At 48.3% G+C, this 20,571-nt stretch overlaps 1 protein-coding gene across 5 annotated transcripts in view; it reads left to right on the forward strand.

Moving 5' to 3' along the window:
• The window catches only part of arhgef28a (Rho guanine nucleotide exchange factor (GEF) 28a), a 678,106-nt gene that overhangs the window by 72,866 nt on the left and 584,669 nt on the right, over positions 1-20,571 (forward strand). For all 5 annotated transcript variants that reach the window (XM_085990347.1, XM_085990327.1, XM_085990336.1 and 2 more), the window contains one exon: positions 9,371-9,414. In XM_085990347.1, the coding sequence (XP_085846473.1) occupies positions 9,382-9,414 (33 nt within the window). In that variant the 5' untranslated portion in view covers positions 9,371-9,381. The remainder of the gene's footprint in view (positions 1-9,370; positions 9,415-20,571) is intronic.

A 20,571-nucleotide genomic window follows, 5' to 3' on the forward strand; every position in this document is an offset into this window, starting at 1 on the left:
AGTAAGAAGAGTGTCTCTGTGAAGAGTAAGAAGAGTGCCTGTGAAGAGTAAGAAGAAGAGTGTCTCTGTGTAGGGGAAAGAAGAAGTGCCTTTGTAAAGGGCTGGGAGAAAGTGTGACTATTCAGGTAGCTTTTGAAAAAGTGATGGATAAGTCTGTTGAATGTAGATGAACACCAGTATTTTTTAAAATCAATTGTGAATTTTAATTAAAGTGTACTAAACTTAATCAGAATACATCAGGTTTTCTCTGCGAACACACTTCCAGACTGGCCTGGAAATGCAATTGCCAGTACGTATGCAGATGGTTGGGCCGGGGTGTCAGCAACATTTGGAAGGTGAGCATACCATTATAAATTTGACACCAATACCTCAATCAACATTGATTAGCAATATAAAACAAACATTATTAAAGCTGATAAACCTGAAGTGGAAGAAACTGCTTGTAATATTTAAATCTGACTATTTAAATATTACAAAACAGATCAATTATAATTTTTTAAATTTGTTTATGGGATGTGGGCGTCGCTGGCAAGGTCAGCATTTATTGCCCATTCCTAATTGCCCTTGAGAAGGTGGTGGTGAGCCGCCGCCTTGAACCGCTGCAGTCTGTGTGGTGATGGTACTCCCACAGTGCTGTTAGATAGGGAGTTCCAGGTGTTTGACCCAGCGACGACAAGGATCGGCGATATGTTTCCAAGTCAGGATGGTGTGTGACTTGGAGGTGGTGGTGTTCTCATGTGCCTGCTGCCCTTGTCCTTCTAGGTGGAAGAGGTCGCGAGTTTGGGAGGTGCTGCTGAAGAAGCCTTGGTGAGTTGCTGCAGTGCATCTTGTAGATGGTACACACTGCAGCCACGGTACACCGATGGTGGAGGGAGTGAATGTTTAAGGTGGTGGATGGGGTGCCAATCAAGCAGGCCGCTTTGTCCTGGATGGTGTCGAGCTTTTTGAGTGTTGTTGGAGCTGCACTCATCCAGGCAAGTGGAGAGTATTCCATCACACTCCTTACTTGTGCCTTGTAGATGGTGGAAAGGCTTTGGGGAGTCGGGAGGTGAGACACTCGCCACAGAATACCCAGCCTCTGACCTCTTTTTTTGAATCAAACATATTTATATTTAAATATGGTAGTACTTGTTACAACTCCTCAATTACATAATAAATCCATTACATTCACTCGCCGCAATAAAACAAAGCCTTAAAAACAGCTTTAGGATTAACAGTACAAATGCAGTGGTAAATTTTACAGACAAATCAACAATATTAACAGTACAGGTACCCATAGTGAAAAACAATTTTACGCCAGTGCTATATGCTTGGTATTACCTGTTGTCCTTTTTAAAATTTTAACATTCAAGTACAACAGTACTTATACAACTCATCAATTACATAGTAAATCCATTACATTAATTGACCACAAAAAAAAGCCTCAAAAACAGCGTTATGGTTGTAATGATATCAGCAAATAGTGATGATATTTGTCTGTGTTTGATTACTTATGCCTTACAGCATATTTGTCTGTGTTTTTGATTACTTGTGCCTGACCAGCAGAGGTCATGTGAGAGACAAGCAGTCCAGAGGAGTTTTACTTTCAGTTTCATTCTAGATGCATCACAGCATAGTGTGTTCTGTAAAAAGCTGTAGAAAGTCTTGAACAAGACTTTAGATTAAACAACATTCTCTTTCAGAAATGAGTCTTTATTGAACCCAAAAAGAAATCAAAACATGATGTCAGAAGTGGCTGAAAGAGAAAAAATCTGAAGTTAGCAACTTGATGGGACAGTGAAAGCAGTTGTGGCAAGTAAGCAAAATCAGCTCTCCACATATTAGCAAGCCAGAAGAGAACATCGTTGCTTACCATTAGAGAATAGCTAATGAAGTGAAAAATGGAAGGTTTACACCCACCGGCGACGCTTCAATTAACAGGTAATGTGGCTGAAAATTGGAGAAGGTTCAAACAACGTTTAGAGTTGTATTTAGCGGCAATCGGAGCTGACAAGAAAAGTAATAAACAGAAATCGTCACTGTTCTTGCATGTCGTGGGTGATGAAGCGCTGGAGGTGTATAATAACTTCACATTTGCTGTTGATGGAGACAAAATGAAGCTAGATAAAATAATGGAACAGTTTGAGGCCTACTGCATACCTAAACGCAACGTGACCTTTGAGAGGCACAAATTTTTCACATGTGTACAGAAAATCGGCGAGACTATTGATCAGTATGTGACTGAACTGAGAAACCGGAGCAAATCGTGTGAATTTGGGGGACTCACAGACTCGCTGATAAAAGACAGACTGGTGTGTGGTATTCGAGATAATGGTCTAAGGGAAAGACTGCTAAGAGAGCAAGATCTAGACCTGGGAAAAGCCATAGCACTGTGTAGGGTTACAGAGACTGTGAAGTTGCAGGCAAAGGAGCTGTTCAGTGACAGTAGCTGCAACGTGGATGCAGTGAGAAAGAACGGATACAAACCGTTTAACAAAGAGAGCGCCAATGTGAAAAAAGAGATGTGGCCAGCAAACGAAAATGAAAGAGACAATCGGAAGTCATGTAGTCGATGCGGTACACAGCATCCACCAAGAAAGTGTCCAGCATATGGTAAAACATGCAATAGATGCAACAAAAACGACCATTATGCCCGTTGCTGTAAGAACCAAGCGCAACAAAGCAAGGTCCATACAGTAGATGAAAGCAAGATAGAGGAATTCAATGTAGATGTTGTGTCTGAAAACAAAAAAGAAGAAAGAGACTGGATGTTGACACTAAAAGTGAATGACATACACATTCCATTTAAATTGGATACTGGAGCACAAGTTAATGTGATAGTTCCGCCCTGCAGTTCCAGTACTCTGCTATCAGTGGTCGAAGACATCATCTACAAAGGAAGTAAAATAGTTATCCCAAAGAGTCTGAGAAGAGAGATGCTAAAAAAGATCCATGGAGGACATCTGGGAATCGAAAAGTGTAAGAAAAGAGCACGAGAGGTGATGTACTGGCCACGAATCAACCAAGATGTGACAAATGAGGTGTCAAACTGCACAATATGCCTGAAATATCGAGCAAGCAATCCGGTAGAACCACTAAAGCCACACCCAGCACCAGACAGACCTTACCAGAAGGTAGGCGCTGACCTATTCGTATGTCAAGGGAAGGACTATCTTGTCGTCACAGACTATTACTCCCTGTATCCAGAGGTTTGTAGACTGTACACCACCACTGCAGAAGCTGTGATAAGAAGTATGAAAGCCATATTCTCCAGACATGGCGTGGCAAGCGAGGTCTTCACAGACAACGGACCCCAGTTTAACAATGCAAATTTCCGACACTTTGCCAAAGAGTGGGACTTTGTCCACACAACGTCAAGTCCTCACTATCCACAGTCCAATGGACTAGTGGAAAAATCGGTCCAGACAGTGAAAAGACTGATATACAAGGCAAAAGACAGTGGAACTGACTTCTACCAAAGCATGCTTGTATACCGCACAACGCCGCTCGAGTGTGGTATGTCACCAGCCCAACTCCTGATGGGACGTCGGCTAAGGTCAAACCTACCCATCCCGGAGAACCTCCTGAAAACAAAAGAGGGGGAGAAAGTGAGGAAGTTCAAAGAGCAACAGAAAGAAAAGCAAAAGTACTAATATGACAGAGGAACACAAAACCTACCTGAACTCCACACTGGTGACCAAGTAAGGTTGAAAGACAAAACAAACACATGGACTCAGAAGGGAACTGTCCTGAGTGAAGTTCAACCAAGATCATACACCATTCAGACAGATGAGGGTGCTGTTCTGAGAAGAAATCGTAGGGATCTTCTCATGGGACCAGCCACAGCAGGTCAAGAGACTGATACTGGTGAACAACCTGATCACACAGCTGAGAACCAATCATCTGAGGCAACAACTCAGATTCAAGGACAATCAATCAGAAAATCCTCAAGACACGTGAAGCCTCCTCAGAGACTCATTGAGCAAATTTAAGGACTATTGTTAAAGGAGGAAGTAATGTTAGCTTATTTTTTCTTCAAGTTCTAGTGTATTGACATATTTCATGTGAACACACAAAGTAAGGGTAAAAAACCTTGATCATGATAATGATAATGTAAGTTCATTAAATGTTGTTAGTTAAAAGTAAAATACTTTTGTTTTAAGAAAGGGAGATGTAATGATATCAGCAAATAGTGATGATATTTGTCTGTGTTTGATTACTTATGCCTGACCAGCAGAGGTCATGTGAGAGACAAGCAGTCCAGAGGAGTTTTACTTTCAGTTTCATTCTAGATGCATCACAGCATAGTGTGTTCTGTAAAAAGCTGTAGAAAGTCTTGAACAAGACTTTAGATTAAACAACATTCTCTTTCAGAAATGAGTCTTTATTGAACCCAAAAAGAAATCAAAACAATGGTCATAGAAACATAGAAGATAGGAGTAGGCCATTCGGCCCCTCGAGTCTGCTCCGCCATTCAATGAGATCATGGCTGATCATCCAAATTCAGTACCCTGTCCTTGCTTTCTCCCCATATCCCTTGATCCCTTTAGCCTTAAGAAATATATCCAACTCCTTCTTGAATATATTTAATGAATTGGCCTCTACTGCCTTCTGTGGTAGAGAATTCCACAGGTTCACCACTCTCTGGGTGAAGAAATTCCTTCTCATCTCTGTCCTAAATGGCTTACCCCTTATCCTTCGACTGTGACCCCTGGTTCTGGACTCCCCGGCCATCGGGAACATCCTTCCTGCATCTAATCTGTCCAGTCCTGTCAGAATTTTATAAGTTTCAATGAGATTCCCCTCTCCTCATTCTTCTAAACTCCAACGAGTATAAACCCAATCGACCCAGTCTCTCCTCATACGTCATTCCTGCCATCCCAGGTATCAGCCTGGTGAATCTTTGCTGCACTCCCTCCATGGCAAGAGTATCCTTCCTCAGATTAGGCGACCAAAACTGCACACAATACTCAAGGTGTGGTCTCACCAAGGCCCTGTACAATTGCAGCAAGACATCCTTGTTCCTGTACTTAAACCCTCTCGCTACGAAGGCCAACATACCATTTGCCTTCTTAACCGCCTGCTGCACCTGCATGCTTACCTTCAGCGACTGGTGCACAAGGACACCCAGGTCTTGTTGCACTTCCCCTTTTCCCAATCTATTGCCATTCAGATAATAATCTGCCTTCCTGTTTTTGACACCGAAGTGGATAACCTCGCATTTATCCACGTTATATTGCATCTGCCATGCTTCTGCCCAATCACCCAACCTGTCCAAATCATACTGGAGTTTCTCGGCATCCTCCTCATAGCACACACGCCCACCCAGCTTTGTGTCGTCTGCAAACTTGGAGATATTACATCGAGTTCCCTCGTCTAGATCATTAATATATATTGTGAATAGCTGGGGTCCAAGGACCGATCCTGCGGTACCCCACTAGTCACTGCCTGTCACTTGGAAAAAGACCAGTTTATTCCAACTCTTTGCTTTCTGTCTGCCAACCAGTTCTCTATCCAAGTCAATACCAGGTCAACAATATAAATATAATAAATTTTTACAGGTAAATCAATAATGTTTACAGTACAAACTGCCACTATTTAATAAACCAAGAAAAGAAAGAACCCATATACGCCAGTCCTACTGGCATCGCTTAATCATTCAGTCATTCATTCCTCTGTTTGTTCGTTCGTTCGCTCAAGCGTAACTTCCATTGTGCATGTCTGACCTGCTCTTGCTGCCACAGTATTTAAATTTCTGGTCAATGGTGACCCCAGGATGTTGATGGTGGGGGATTCCATGACGGTCAAGCCGTTGAATATCAAGGAGTGGTGGTTAGTCTTTTGCTTGTTGGAGATAGTCACTGACTCGCACTTCTGTGGTGTGAATGTTACCTGCCACTTATCAGCCTAAGCCTGAACGTCGTCCAGGTCTTGTTGCATGCGGGCATGGACTGCTTTATTATCTGAGGAGTTGTGAATGGCAATGAACACTGTGCAGTCATCAGCGAACATCCCCATTTCTGACCTTATGTTGGAGGGAAGGTCATTGATGAGGCAGCTGAAGATGGTTGGGCCGAGGACACTGACTTGAAGAACTCCTGCAGCGATGTCCTGGGGCTGTGATGATTGACCTTCAACCACCACAACCATCTTCATTTGTGCTAGGTATGACTCCAGCCAGTGGAGTGAATCCCCCCCCCCCCCCCAATTCCTATTGACTTCAGTTTTACTAGGGCTCCTTGATGCTACACTCGGTCAAATGCTGCCTTGATGCCAAGGGCAGTCACTCTCACCTCTGGAATTCAGCTCCTTTGTCTATGTTTGGCAGAACCCAAACTGGGGACCAGTGAGCAGGTTATTGGTGAGTAAGTGCCGCTTGATAGCACTGTCGATGACACCTTTTTGTCACTTTGCTGATTGAGAGTAGACTGATGGGGCGGTAATTGGCCGGATTGGATTTGTCCTGCTTTTTGTGGACAGGGCATACCTGGGCAGTTTTCCACATTATCGGATAGATGCCAGTGTTGTAACTGTACTGGAACAGCTTGGCTAGAGGCGCAGCAAGTTCTGAGCACAAGTCTTCAGTACGATAGCCGGGATGTTGTCGGGGCCCATAGCTTTTGCTGTATCCAGTGCACTCAGCTGTTTCTTGATATCACGTGGAGTGAATCGAATTGGCTGAAGACTGGCTTCTGTGATGGTGGGGACCTCAGGAGGAGGCCGATATGGATCATACACGCAGCACTTCTGGCTGAAGATGGTTGCAAACGCTTCAGCCTTGTGTTTTGCACTCTCTCATGCTGGGCTCCACCATTATTGAGGATGGGGATATTCATGGCGCCTCCTCCTCCTGTTAGTTGTTTAATGGTACACCACCATTCACGACTGGATGTGGAAGGACTGCAGTGCTTTGATCTGATCCATTGATTGTGGGATTGCTTAGCCCTGTCTATAGCATGCTGCTTCCGCTTTTTAGCATGCATGTAGTCCTGTGTTGCAGTTTCCCCAGGTTGGCACCTCATTTTTAGCTACACCTGGTGCTGCCCCTGGTATGCTCTTCTACACTCCTCATTGAACCAGGGTTGGTCCCCTGGCTTGATGGTAATAGTAGAGTGAGGAATATGCCGGGCCATGAGGTTACAGATTGTGGTGGAATACAATTCTGCTGCTGCTGATCGCCCACAGCACCTCATGGATGCCCAGTTTTGAGCTGCTAGATCTGTTCTGAATCTATCCCATTTAGTATAGTGATAATGCCACACAACACGATGGAGGGTGTCCTTAGTGTGAAGATGGGACTTCGTCTCCACATAACTGTGCAGTGTCACTGCTACCAATACTGTCATGAACAGATGCATCTGCGACAGGTAGATTGGTGAGGATGAGGTCAAGCAGGTTTTTCCCTCATGTTGGTTCTCTCGCCACCTGTCGCAGGCCCAGACTGGCAGCTATGTCCTTCAGGACTCGGCCAGCTCAGTCAGTAGGGGTGCTACTGAGCTACTCTTGGTGATGGACATTGAAGTCCCCCACCCAGAGTACATTCTATGCCCTTGCTACTCTCTGCTTCTTCCAAGTGGTGTTCAACATGGAGGAGTACTGATTCATCAGCTGAGGGAGGGCGGTAGGTGGTAATGAGCAGGAGGTTTCCTTGCCCATGCTTGACCTGAAGCCATGAGACTTCATGGGCTCTGGAGTCAATGTTGAGGACTCTCAGCGCCACTCCTTCCTGACTGTATACCACTGTGCCGCCACCCCTGGTGGGTCTGTCCTGCCGGTGGGACAGGACATACCCAGGGATGGTGATGGAGGTGTTTGGGACATTGGCTGAAAGGTATGATTCTGTTAGTATATGACTATGTAAGGCTGTTGCTTGACTAGTCTGTGGGTTAGCTATCCCAATTTTGGCACAGATGTTAGTGAGGAGGTCTTTGCAGCGTTGACTGGGCTGGATGTGCCGTTGCTGTGTCTGTAGCCGGTTTCATTCTTGTTATTGTTTTTCGTAGCGGTTTGTTACAACTGAGTGGCTTGTTGGGCCATTTCAGAGGGCAGTTAAAAGTCGACCACATTGCTGTGGGTCTGGAGTCACGCTTTGGCCAGACCAGGTAAGGACGGCAGATTTCTTTCCCTAAAAGACATTAGTGAACCAGATGGATTTTTACGACAATCCGATAGTTTCACTATTACTGATACTAGCTTTTTATTCCAGATTTATTTAATTAACTGAATTTAATTTCCCCAGCTGCTGTGGTGGGATTTGAACGCACCTCTCTATCATTAGTCCAGGCCTCTGGATTACTAGCCCAGTGACATTACCACTATGCTTCCGTTCCCTTAATGTGATACCTAACACTTAATTGGAAAATACTGTAGAACTGATTTTATTCTTTTATTATGGTCATCTTAAATCCACCAATGAGGGAGGGGTTGTTCCAAATTACCAGTCCTGAAAAGAAAAGAAAGACTTGCATTTAAATAGTGCCTTTCACAACTAACGAACGTCCCAAAGCGCTTTACAGCTAATGAAGTACTTTTTTGAAGTGTAGTCACTGTTGTAGGAAACGCGGCAGCCAATTTGCACACAGCAAGCTCCCACAGACCGCAGTGTAATAATGACCAGATAATCTGTTTTAGTTTTGTTAACGTCTCATTCGAAAGACGGCACCTCAGACAGTGCAGCATTCCCTCAGTGCTGCACTGGAGTGTCAGCCTAGATTGATGTGCTCGAGTCTCTGGAGTGGAACTTGATCCCACAACCTTCTGACCAAGAGGCGAGAGTGCTACCACTGAGCCACAGCTGACACACTCATATTCACTTTCACATTCACAAACTCATACTGCCCTACCCAGTGGTATAAAAATATTTGGGTCGGGATCTGCAGGTTTGCTCAGACAGTAAGTACATTGCACTCCCAAAATGACAATTCGGAAAGCAATTACAACCTCAGCTACATGTACAGAAAATGGCCTCATTTCACAAATGGCTTAGGGGAGCTAACATATTCAAGCTACACTTCTATAGTGAGACATTTTAAGTCCAGTTGTTTGTAGTGCATTATGGTGTACTCCTGTTAAGTGTGTAATTGATTGAATTACTTCCTGAATTCTCCTTGAGAGAATAAATAAAAGTGTCACTATTGGTGCCACAGCCTATATTAAGCATTGGTAAATTAATATGATGGAAAACTTGAATAGTGTTGTTAGGTTCAGGAACCGCCGCACTTTTTGAAAATCTTGATTCCTGACTCACTCTATTTCTTTGCCTTCTTGGGGACAGGGACACAATTATTTCTCCTGCCAGGGTACATGTCAATGTGCCACAAAAATATCAGTCTCTCTGCACACTTATTTGTATAATAAATTGTAAACATTTTTTCTCTATTCCTGTACACAGATGTAGAAGAGATGGAGCTAAGCTACCATGAAGTGCCAATATATGTAAGTACTTCTGTTGATGGCTATCTGTTTCTATCATTTTTTAAAGTTGTTTTAATTTTTTTGTGGTCATGAAGGTGAGGAATGTTGGTGTTGGAGAATGGAACGTTTCCTGTTTCAGGCACCCAATGTCACCCCACGTCCGGTACAGGAAACTTTTTTTTATCTGGCACAGATGGGACCGACGTGGTGCCAGTTCATCAAAAATTCCAGATAACCGAAAGCTATAGTAAAAGATACGGAGCTGAGAGCTCCGTATAAAGCAACAGGTTCAGAACAATGGCCACAAGTTCTAAGCGTCTCTGTAGCTTAGCAACAGCTGCAGCCACACCCTTGACCCTTGCACAGCAACAGATCGAGGAAGGCAAGTAATAAAACTTACCTGAACCTACTCTTGAATTTTGCCGGTTAACCGAGATTTCCGGTTATTTAGGTGCCGGTAAATCGAAAGATTCCTGTATAACACAGCCAGATGTAGAGTAAAGCTCCCTTTACTCATTCCCAACAAAATGCTTCAACCCCAATCTCAGAAGGGCATCCCTAACATAGAAACATAGGAACAGGAGTAGGCCATTCAGCCCCTCAAGCCTGTTCTGCCATTCAGTGAGATCACGGCTGATCTGTGACCTAACTCCATATAGCCGCCTTTGGCCCAATCTCTTAATACCTTTGGTTAACAAAAAGCTATCAATCTCCGATTTAAAATTAACAATTCATCTAGCAACAATTGCCGTTTGTGGAAGAGAGTTCCAAACTGTGTGTAGAAGTTTTTCCTAATTTCACTCTTGAAAGGTCTGGCTCTAATTTTTAGACTATGCTCCCTAGTCCTAGAATCCCCAACCAGTGGAAATAGTTTCTCTATCTACCCTATCTGTTCCCCTTAATATCTTGAAAACTTCAATCAGATCACCCCTTAACTTTATAAATTCTAGGGAATACAACCCTAATTTGTGTAATCTCTCTTTGTAACTTAACCCTTGAAGTCCAGGTATCGCTCTGGTAAATCTACGCTGCACTGCACGCCCTCCAAGGCCAATATATCCTTCCTAAGGTGTGGTGCCCAGAACTGCTCACAGTACTCCAGGTGTGGCCTAACCAGGGCTTTATATAGCTGCAGCATGACTTCTACTCCCTTTTATTCTAGTCCTCTAGATATAAAGGCCGGCATTCCATTAGCCTTTTTGATTATTTTCTGCACCTGTTAATGACATTTTAATGATCTATGTACCTGGACCCCCGTCTCTTTGGACCGCCACTGTTTTTAGCTTTTCACCATTTAGAAAATACCCTGATCTATCCTTTTTTGGTCCAAAGTGGATGACCTCACATTTGCCTACATTGAAATCCATTTACCAAAATTTTGCTAATTCACTTAATCTGTCTATCCCTTTGTCATCTTATGATTTAATCTACGCTGCTTACAATGCTGCCTTTCTTTGTGTCATCAGCAAATTTGGATATATGACTTTCTATGCCATCATCTAAGTCGTTAATAAATACTGTGAATAGTTGAGGCCTCAACACAGATCCCTGCAGGACACCACTCATCACATCCTGCCAATTTGAGTACTTACCCATTATCCCTACTGCCTGTCTCCTGCCGCTCAGCCAATTTCCTAACTCGCCAGTGTGACAATTTATTCTATTCCTCACACCAGCCATACTGTGACCTCCTGAGATTGTCAAATTAAGAACCTTTATGATGTATGCCCATGTCCACTAGGGACTAGATGAAGATTGCCCAAATTCATTTCACATAGGACCATTGCAGCCAACAAATAGGAGAGACTCTCATCCTATTAGTCTGGGCTGAAGATGAACGCAAAAGTCTCAAAGTTGAAAAGACAATAGCCTAGAAATTAATTGATGCGGTGCCTGTTTTGCGGGCGTAAAATGGGTACCTAAGTGTCCAATATGGCGGGCAGTGTGCACATCCACATTCCACACCAAAAATGTGCCACCCGCCATATTGGTAAAGGCTGAAGTATAGGCATCCAGAGCCACATGCCTGAAACGGGTGTTAGGCTATTTGCATATGAAAACAGGGTCCGTAACACCTTTCTCAATACCCATTCCACAAATTGGGCTGTCTTCAACGTTGCTGGCACCAGCCGGCTTGAAAATTACAATTGACCCAGCATTCAGTGTTTTGGAGCGATTTCCAAACTTCTATTAAACGTTTGTGTGAAAAATAGCTTCCTGATTTCACTCCTAAATGATCTAGCTCTAATTTCAAGTTTATGCCTCTTATTCTAGATTAACTCTCTGTATCTACCATATCAAATCCCTCTATCATTTTAAACACCTCAATTAGATCACCCCTCAAACTACAAACTCAAGTGAATATAAACCACGTTTATGGCTTGAATAAACTGAATATAGCAAAGATGAGTGAGGCTTCATATTAAAGTATAACATTTAAAAAGCATCAAGCAAGCCACAGTTCTCTCAGAAAAAGCAGTTAATGTACTCTGATGAGCTCCTTTTGAAAAAAGAACTGGATGATTTTCTGGTTGGAAGCAGGGTGGAGGATAAGTATAGATAGAGGTAATTGAATACTCTTTTGAACTTGATAGTTCCTGAGACCTTGAAAATGTCATGCCAAGGAAGGCAAGTCGTCTGGCATGTGTTAGATAGGTATTCTGGAGCTGTGTTTCTTTTACCTTGTGGATGTCGTATTAGTAAAGGCTGAAGAACCAGAGGACACAGATTTAAAGGTGATTGGCAGAAGGTCCAAAGGCGACATCAGGAAAATCTTTTTTACGCAGCGAGTGGTTATGATCTGGAATGCACTGCCTGAATGGGTGGTGGAGGCAGATTCAATCGTGGCTTTCAAATGGGAATTAGTTAAGCTCCTGAAAGGAAAAAAAAATTGCAGGGCTACGGAGAAAGGGCGGGGGATTGGGACTAGCTGTAAGTGACTTGGAGAAGAGGTTTTTTTCCCCCCAAAGGAAAACCATTTTTACTTGTGGTGAGCGAGACTGTCAACTTAGTGACAATTTATGAGCAGTTTTGCAATTCGGTTCTACATTGAAGAGACCAAATTGAGCCTGCTCAAGCTCACAAAAGGTCCTTTAACAGCCTGTAGAAGGACCGAATGGCCTCCTACAGTGCTGTAACGATTCTATGATGTGGAAGGGGGAGTTATTTGGGGGTTGGGGTTGGGAAGGGATTGACTTTGCACCATCTTTCCTAAGGAGATTATAAGGGTGGGGTGGTCAATTCTATTATAGAATGCCTTGTAGAAGGAAAGGCTTCATGGTGTGAAGTGACTTCTGCTTGCTTCTAAGACCTGCCAGGAGACTGCTTTGGTTTAATATCAGATTTGCTTGGGGACTGAGTGGTGCAATGGACTAGCACATTATCCTTTCATTTCTGGGATGTCCATTTAAATACAGCCCAGACTGAAGAAATTGATGTCTTCCTCCTTCGACAGGCTGTTAAAGGACCTTTTGTGAGCTTGAGCAGGCTCAATTTGGTCTCTTCGAAGTAGAACCGAATTGCAGAACTGCTCATAAATTGGCACTAAGTTGACAGTCTCACTCATCACAAGTAAAAATGGTTTTCCTCCTGGAGGGGGGAACCTCTTCTTCAAGTCAATTACAGCTGCAGTTTCTAACTCCCAAATGCCTAGAATTTGGCCCTTTTTTCACTATAATACTCTTCAACCACTCCTTCACCTCCATATTTTGATGCCATTGTCCTCGGCAATACCTTTACTTTCTCCTATCCAGTCATTCCGCTCAATGTGATCCCCATTTTCGCTCCCTCAAATTGAGGAGTGCAAACTTGAGACTTCCAGGCACACAACTCGCTTAGACATCCATTATCAGATCTGGTTGGGCCATATCGAGTACCATTGGGCCTCACTTTTCAAAATACTGCCAAAACTTGATAAGTTCCGGAGACCACTACTCTAGGATCATCCTGGAGAGCTAAGATAATATCCAGTTTCTTTTCTCCACTACCAACAATCTCCTTTAACCACTTCTCCCTTGTTCCCTTTATCCTCGCCTCCAACTACAAACGCGAAGAGCTCATGGATTTCTTTGTCACTAAGGTGCAGTTCGGTTGGCTCGGTTCCTTTTGCCCACCAAGCCAAATCTCCCCCAAGCTAGCTCTCGCTCTCGCTCTCGCTCTCGCTCTCGCGCTCTCTCTCTCTCTCTCTCCCCCTCACTCCCTCATGTCCTCTGTCCCCTCTAAGCTCATCTTGTCCATGAGACCCACCTGCTGCTTCTTTGACCTCATTCCCACTAAACTTCCCTCCCTGGTCTCCATGCTAGTTAACGTTGTAAATGATTCTCTCTCCTTGGGTACTGTGCCCCTCCCTTTCAAAACCACCATCATCACCCCTCTCCTCAAACTCACCCTTGATCCCTCTGTCCTTGCAAACTGCCACCATTCTTAAAAGTCATTGAACATGTCTTCTCCTAAATTTATGCCCAGCTTTTCTGCAACTCCATGTTTGAATGTGCCAAATCAGGTTTCTGTTCCTGCCACATCACCAAAACAGTCCTAACTATAGTCAGAATTGATATCCTCTATGATTATGACTATGGTGCATTAACCCTCCTTGGCCACCCTGCAGCTTTTGACATGGTTGACTACCCCATCCTCCTCCAATATCTCTTTCATGTTGTCTAGTTCAGTGGGACTGGACAACTCAGTCTGCCTCTGCCTCAGCCCATCTGTTGCTGAAATCATTATCCATGCCTTTCTTATCGCCATACTCAACTGACTATTCCAGTGCTCCCCTGGCTGACCTCCCATCCTCCACCGTCCATAAACTTCAGCTCACCCAAAGCTCTGCTGCCCATATCGTATCCCACTCGCCCATTACCAATGTCCTGGCTGATCTACATTGGCTCCTGGTCCCCCAACACGGGCTCCGATCCCCCAACACCTCATGTTTAAATTTGTCCATGGACTCACTCCTCTTTATCTCTAACCATTTTCAGCCCTGCAACAACCCTTTTCCCCAAAACACACTGTTCCCCTGATTCTTGGCATCCCCTCCCCTGTGCTCCACTATCAGTGTCCACGCCTTCAGCTGCTTAGACTCCATGACCTGGAATTCCCTCTTTAAATCCCTCTTCTTTTCTTCCTCCCTTTCCTCCTTTAAAACCCTCCTTAAAACCTATCTTCCTTGATTAAGCTTTTGGTCATCCCTTCCTAATATCTCCTTCTTTGGTTTGGCATGCATTTTTTTGATTACACCTCTTTGAAGTGCCTTGAGATGTTTTTCTGTGTTAATGGTGCTATATAAATGCAAGTTATTGTTGGTATAGTAAGTGATAATAATTCACACCACTGGTGCAGTAGGAGATGCTTCTTTGAGGTTGGGGATTTAAGCACATTGTAGGGGCAGAATAGTTTTGCAGTACATCTGGTACTTGAGCTGAACCTGGGTACCCAAAAATCTTCCATTCCACAGCAGTGAAGTTTATCACCTGGATAAGAGCAAAGCAAACAGTAGCATCATGTCATTGTATGTGTATGTCTTTGTTTCTTGAATGTAACATTTCTGATTTAGTATTTTTTAAGCATAATATATATTTAAGTGTGAGATCAACTTGTAGAACACTTATTCCAGTAAGATCTTGTCTCAAGTTTAGTTTAGAGTAGATGTGGATAATTTAGGAAAAAAAATACATCAAATGGGATTCTTGTCATTAAAAAGACTGGAAAGACTATAAACATTTTTTTTTAAAGTCTATAGTTGAAGTCCCTCCACCTTTGCTTTTTTAAAACAATCCAAATGTAAACTGGCTAGTTCAGGTATTACTTATGCTTTCTTTGGTCTTTCCATATCATTATTGAGATAGAAGATTGAATAATTTATGCAGTCTTTAAAAACCAATCTTGCACTACAGTCTGCAACTTGCTTCGAAGTTACTATTGTTCTGCAGAATGTGCAACAAATATTTTTTTAAAGGGTGAGTCCCTTGTTTTAAGGTATTTCCTTTGTTCCCCATGGTTTTGTCTTGCCACACTCCATCTCCAGCCAAATGGGTGCACTGACAGCCTGCTCCCAGGGCTCTGTCAGTGTTATTTAAAAACCATTACCACATGAGAGCACTGCTGGGTGATTGTCCCTGCGTTTGGACAAGTAGCTTGCGTCTTAACACCGACCCACAATGCTATAATTAAAATTAGGAGCTTAAATATGTGAAAGACAACAGTACAAATTGCACTTAATCATTGTGTGTTGAGGCTTTACCTCTGTGGGCCACTGTGCCACCATATACATTTATAATTTCCTAACAGCTGTGGAATCTGTTGTGATGACCTTTTTAAAGACAATGACAATTTTTTTACATCACACGCGGAGGAGATTACATTACAAGAATAGCAATCTGAACCATACCTCATCAAATGACTTGTACTTAGTGATGCAGGATTTGCAAACCTGAAAAAGGGTGTATCATAAGTCAATGGATTCTGACAACTACAGAAGGTGCTCCTGTGGTTTAATATCAGAACTAGCCCCAAAACTTACTGTGTTACACCCACAAAAACCTATTCAGACAATGAATGTTCTCCAATTACTGACATTTTACAGAGAATGGGTGGAATCAGATAAGGTATTATTTTGGGCGCACCTTAATAGGTTGACTCTGCAAATGGTATTTTGAATATTAACCATTTTTTAGGGATGTAACTACTTGGTAATCTACAACTTTTCTGTATTTCAAATGTTAACTACTGACGATGTGCATATAAGGAAGAACGTATATGTAGTTTATTTATTTATATATATATATAAACGGATCGTTCTGTCTGTCTGTCCTTCTGTCTGTCTGTCCTTCTGTCTGTCCTCACGTGTGCGTCTGTCCGGCTATGCGCTCGAAAGTTAGAGCGTACCTACGCGTGCGTTACGTCAAAAGAAAGCTTACCTTTCTGAAACGGTGGTAAGCATATTTACGTTGCGGCCGGACAAAAATCGCGCCCGCGGTATCCGAAAAACGTTCAAAATTCCGCTCATTAGCATCTCATTATCCGCTCATTAGAGACAGAGTGCCGGGTTCCTGGCGCGTGCGGCCGGGCCCTCCTACGGTCGAGTGACGGGACGATTGACCAATCCTACGCTTTGGTGACCTGACGGTCGACCAATCGGTGCGTGTGTGGGCGGGCTTTATCGTTCTGAACTGAGGTGAGTCGCCGCCATCTTGATTCCAAACTTTTCCTTTCTTTTTCCCACTTTCTGCGTCTTTCAAAAAAACGTTGCTTTTAAAACACTTTTTTTTTAAAAGTTAATTACTTTCTAATCTTTTATCTAATCTCATTAATTTTCCTACCTTTCCCCGTTGTTCCAGGTAGGCCTCGAAGCCTCGGCCTCTCCTCCGCACCCACGCCCGAGCTAGGCACCTCCTGGCCCCAGTCAACAAGCGGCCCGATCGCCGCCATCTTTGTGAAGGCTGGAGGGGCAGGACTCAGCCGAGCGCCGCTACCCCGCCGCCATCTTAGTAAAGGCTGGTGTGGCGGTGGCGGCACGGAGCTCCGCGGAGCAGGTGCGCGGCGGCGTCTAACTCGCCGCCCCCCCCCCCCCCCCCAGTCTGTCTGTCTCTCTCTCTTCCCCGCGCCTCCTGAATGCGCGGGGGAAGAGGCCCGGCCGCACCGTGGCCGCTTTCGGAGACTTCAAGTCCGTGACAGGTGAGGAGGGTTTTTGTTCGCGGCGGGCGGGTTCCTCAGGTGCTGATCCCTGGCGGTGTGGGGCCGGAGCCCGGCTCTTACCTTGCCTCGGAGAGCGGGCGGACGGCGGGGCCTGGAGTAGCAAATCGGGCACCACTGCTGAAGAAAAACTGAGAGCGACAGAGGGGAACAGACGTCAGAGAAACAGAGAAATGGGGAGAGGGGCAGGGAGGGAGAGGGAAGAGAGAGAGGGTGGGGGGAGGGAAGAGAGAGGGTGGGGGGGAGGAGGGAGGGAGGGAGAGAGGGTGGGGGGAGGAGAGAGGGGGGAGGGAGAGAGAGGGTGAGGGAGGGAGAGACGGGGGAAAGAGTGAGGGGATGGGACAGGGAGGGAAAGAGTGAGGGGGTGGGACAGGGAGGGAGAGCTTACCTTCTTCCTTCGCAGGGGTCCATCGGGCCACCTTCCCCCCAGTCTCCCCCATCACTCTCTCTCTCTCCTCTTTCCCCCCCCCCCCCCCCCCAGTTGCGCGCTCTCTTTTTCCCCCCCCCCCCCCCCCACAGTCGCGCTCTCTCTTTCCCCCCCCCCCGCCCCCCCAGTCGCGCTCTCTCTTCCGCCCCCCCAGTCGCGCTCTCTCTTTCCCCCCCCCCCAGTCGCGCTCTCTCTTTCCCGCCCCCCCCCAGTCGCGCTCTCTCTTCACCCCCCCCAGTCGCTCTCTCTTCCCCCCCCCCCCCCAGTCACGCTCTCTCTTCCCCGCCCCCCCCCCCAGTCGTGCTCTCTCTTCCCCCCCGCCCCCAGTCGCGCTCTCTCTTCCCCCTCCCCCGTCGCGCGCTCTCTTCCCCGACCCCCCCCCCAGTCGCTCTCTCTCTTTTCCCCCCCCGCCCCAGTCGCGCTCTCTCTTTCCCCCCCGCCAGTCGCGCTCTCTCTTCCCCCCCGCCCCCCCCACCCAGTCGCGCGCTCTCTTCCCCCCCAGTCGCGCGCTCTCTTCCCCCCCCCACCAGTCGCGCGCTCTCTTCCCCCCCCGCCCCCCCAGTCGCGCTCTCTCTTCCCCCCCAGTCGCGCTCTCTCTTCCCCCCCAGTCGCGCTCTCTCTTCCCCCCCAGTCGCGCTCTCTCTTCCCCCCCAGTCGCGCTCTCTCTTCCCCCCCAGTCGCGCTCTCTCTTCCCCCCCAGTCGCGCGCTCTCTTCCCCCCCCAGTCGCGCGCTCTCTTCCCCCCCAGTCGCGCGCTCTCTTCCCCCCCAGTCGCGCGCTCTCTTCCTTCCCCCCCAGTCGCGCGCTCTCTTCCCCCCCAGTCGCGCGCTCTCCTTCCCCCCCAGTCGCGCGCTCTCTTCCCCCCCAGTCGCGCGCTCTCTTCCCCCCCCAGTCGCGCGCTCTCTTCCCCCCCAGTCGCGCGCTCTCTTCCCCCCCAGTCGCGCTCTCTTCCCCCCCAGTCGCGCGCTCTCTTCCCCCCCAGTCGCGCGCTCTCTTCCCCCCCAGTCGCGCGCTCTCTTCCCCCCCAGTCGCGCGCTCTCTTCCCCCCCAGTCGCGCGCGCTCTCTTCCCCCCCAGTCGCGCGCTCTCTCTTCCCCCCCAGTCGCGCTCTCTCTTCCCCCCCAGTCGCGCTCTCTCTTCCCCCCCAGTCGCGCTCTCTCTTCCCCCCCCAGTCGCGCTCTCTCTTCCCCCCAGTCGCGCTCTCTCTTCCCCCCCCAGTCGCGCTCTCTCTTCCCCCCCCAGTCGCGCTCTCTCTTCCCCCCCCAGTCGCGCTCTCTCTTCCCCCCCAGTCGCGCTCTCTCTTCCCCCCCAGTCGCGCTCTCTCTTCCCCCCCAGTCGCGCTCTCTCTTCCCCCCAGTCGCGCTCTCTTCCCCCCCATGTCGCGCTCTCTTCCCCCCCAGTCGCGCTCTCTTCCCCCCCAGTCGCGCTCTCTCTCCCCCCCAGTCGCGCTCTCTCTTCCCCCCCAGTCGCGCTCTCTCTTCCCCCCAGTCGCGCTCTCTCTTCCCCCCCAGTCGCGCTCTCTCTTCCCCCCCAGTCGCGCTCTCTCTTCCCCCCCAGTCGCCTCCCCCCGCGCTCTCTTCCCCCCCAGTCGCGCTCTCTCTTCCCCCCCAGTCGCGCTCTCTCTTCCCCCCCAGTCGCGCTCTCTCTTCCCCCCAGTCGCGCTCTCTCTTCCCCCCCAGTCGCGCTCTCTCTTCCCCCCCAGTCGCGCTCTCTCTTCCCCCCCCAGTCGCGCTCTCTCTTCCCCCCCAGTCGCGCTCTCTCTTCCCCCCCAGTCGCGCTCTCTCTTCCCCCCCCAGTCGCGCTCTCTCTTCCCCCCCCAGTCGCGCTCTCTCTTCCCCCCCAGTCGCGCTCTCTCTTCCCCCCCCAGTCGCGCTCTCTCTTCCCCCCAGTCGCGCTCTCTCTTCCCCCCCAGTCGCGCTCTCTCTTCCCCCCCAGTCGCGCTCTCTCTTCCCCCCCAGTCGCGCTCTCTCTTCCCCCCCAGTCGCGCGCTCTCTTCCCCCCCAGTCGCGCGCTCTCTTCCCCCCAGTCGCGCTCTCTTCCCCCCCAGTCGCGCTCTCTCTTCCCCCCCAGTCGCGCTCTCTCTTCCCCCCCAGTCGCGCTCTCTCTTCCCCCCCAGTCGCGCTCTCTCTTCCCCCCCAGTCGCGCTCTCTCTTCCCCCCCAGTCGCGCTCTCTCTTCCCCCCCAGTCGCGCTCTCTCTTACCCCCCAGTCGCGCTCTCTCTTCCCCCCCCAGTCGCGCTCTCTCTTCCCCCCCAGTCGCGCTCTCTCTTCCCCCCCCCAGTCGCGCTCTCTCTTCCCCCCCCAGTCGCGCTCTCTCTTCCCCCCCCCAGTCGCGCGCTCTCTTCCCCCCCCCAGTCGCGCGCTCTCTTCCCCCCCAGTCGCGCTCTCTCTTCCCCCCCCCAGTCGCGCTCTCTCTTCCCCCCCCAGTCGCGCTCTCTCTTCCCCCCCAGTCGCGCTCTCTCTTCCCCCCCAGTCGCGCTCTCTCTTCCCCCCCAGTCGCGCTCTCTCTTCCCCCCCAGTCGCGCTCTCTCTTCCCCCCCAGTCGCGCTCTCTCTTCCCCCCCAGTCGCGCTCTCTCTTCCCCCCCAGTCGCGCTCTCTTCCCCCCCAGTCGCGCTCTCTTCCCCCCCCAGTCGCGCTCTCTCTTCCCCCCCAGTCGCGCTCTCTCTTCCCCCCCAGTCGCGCTCTCTCTTCCCCCCCAGTCGCGCTCTCTCTTCCCCCCAGTCGCGCTCTCTCTTCCCCCCAGTCGCGCTCTCTCTTCCCCCCCAGTCGCGCTCTCTCTTCCCCCCCAGTCGCGCTCTCTCTTCCCCCCCAGTCGCGCTCTCTCTTCCCCCCCAGTCGCGCTCTCTCTTCCCCCCCAGTCGCGCTCTCTCTTCCCCCCAGTCGCGCTCTCTCTTCCCCCCCAGTCGCGCTCTCTCTTCCCCCCCAGTCGCGCTCTCTCTTCCCCCCCAGTCGCGCTCTCTCTTCCCCCCCAGTCGCGCTCTCTCTTCCCCCCCCCCCCCCCAGTCGCGCTCTCTCTTCCCCCCCCCAGTCGCGCTCTCTCTTCCCCCCCCAGTCGCGCTCTCTC

This window comes from Somniosus microcephalus, chromosome 1 (assembly GCF_052327205.1).
Source record: "Somniosus microcephalus isolate GS21.2 chromosome 1, FLI_Smic_1.0, whole genome shotgun sequence".
NCBI lineage: Eukaryota > Metazoa > Chordata > Chondrichthyes > Squaliformes > Somniosidae > Somniosus > Somniosus microcephalus.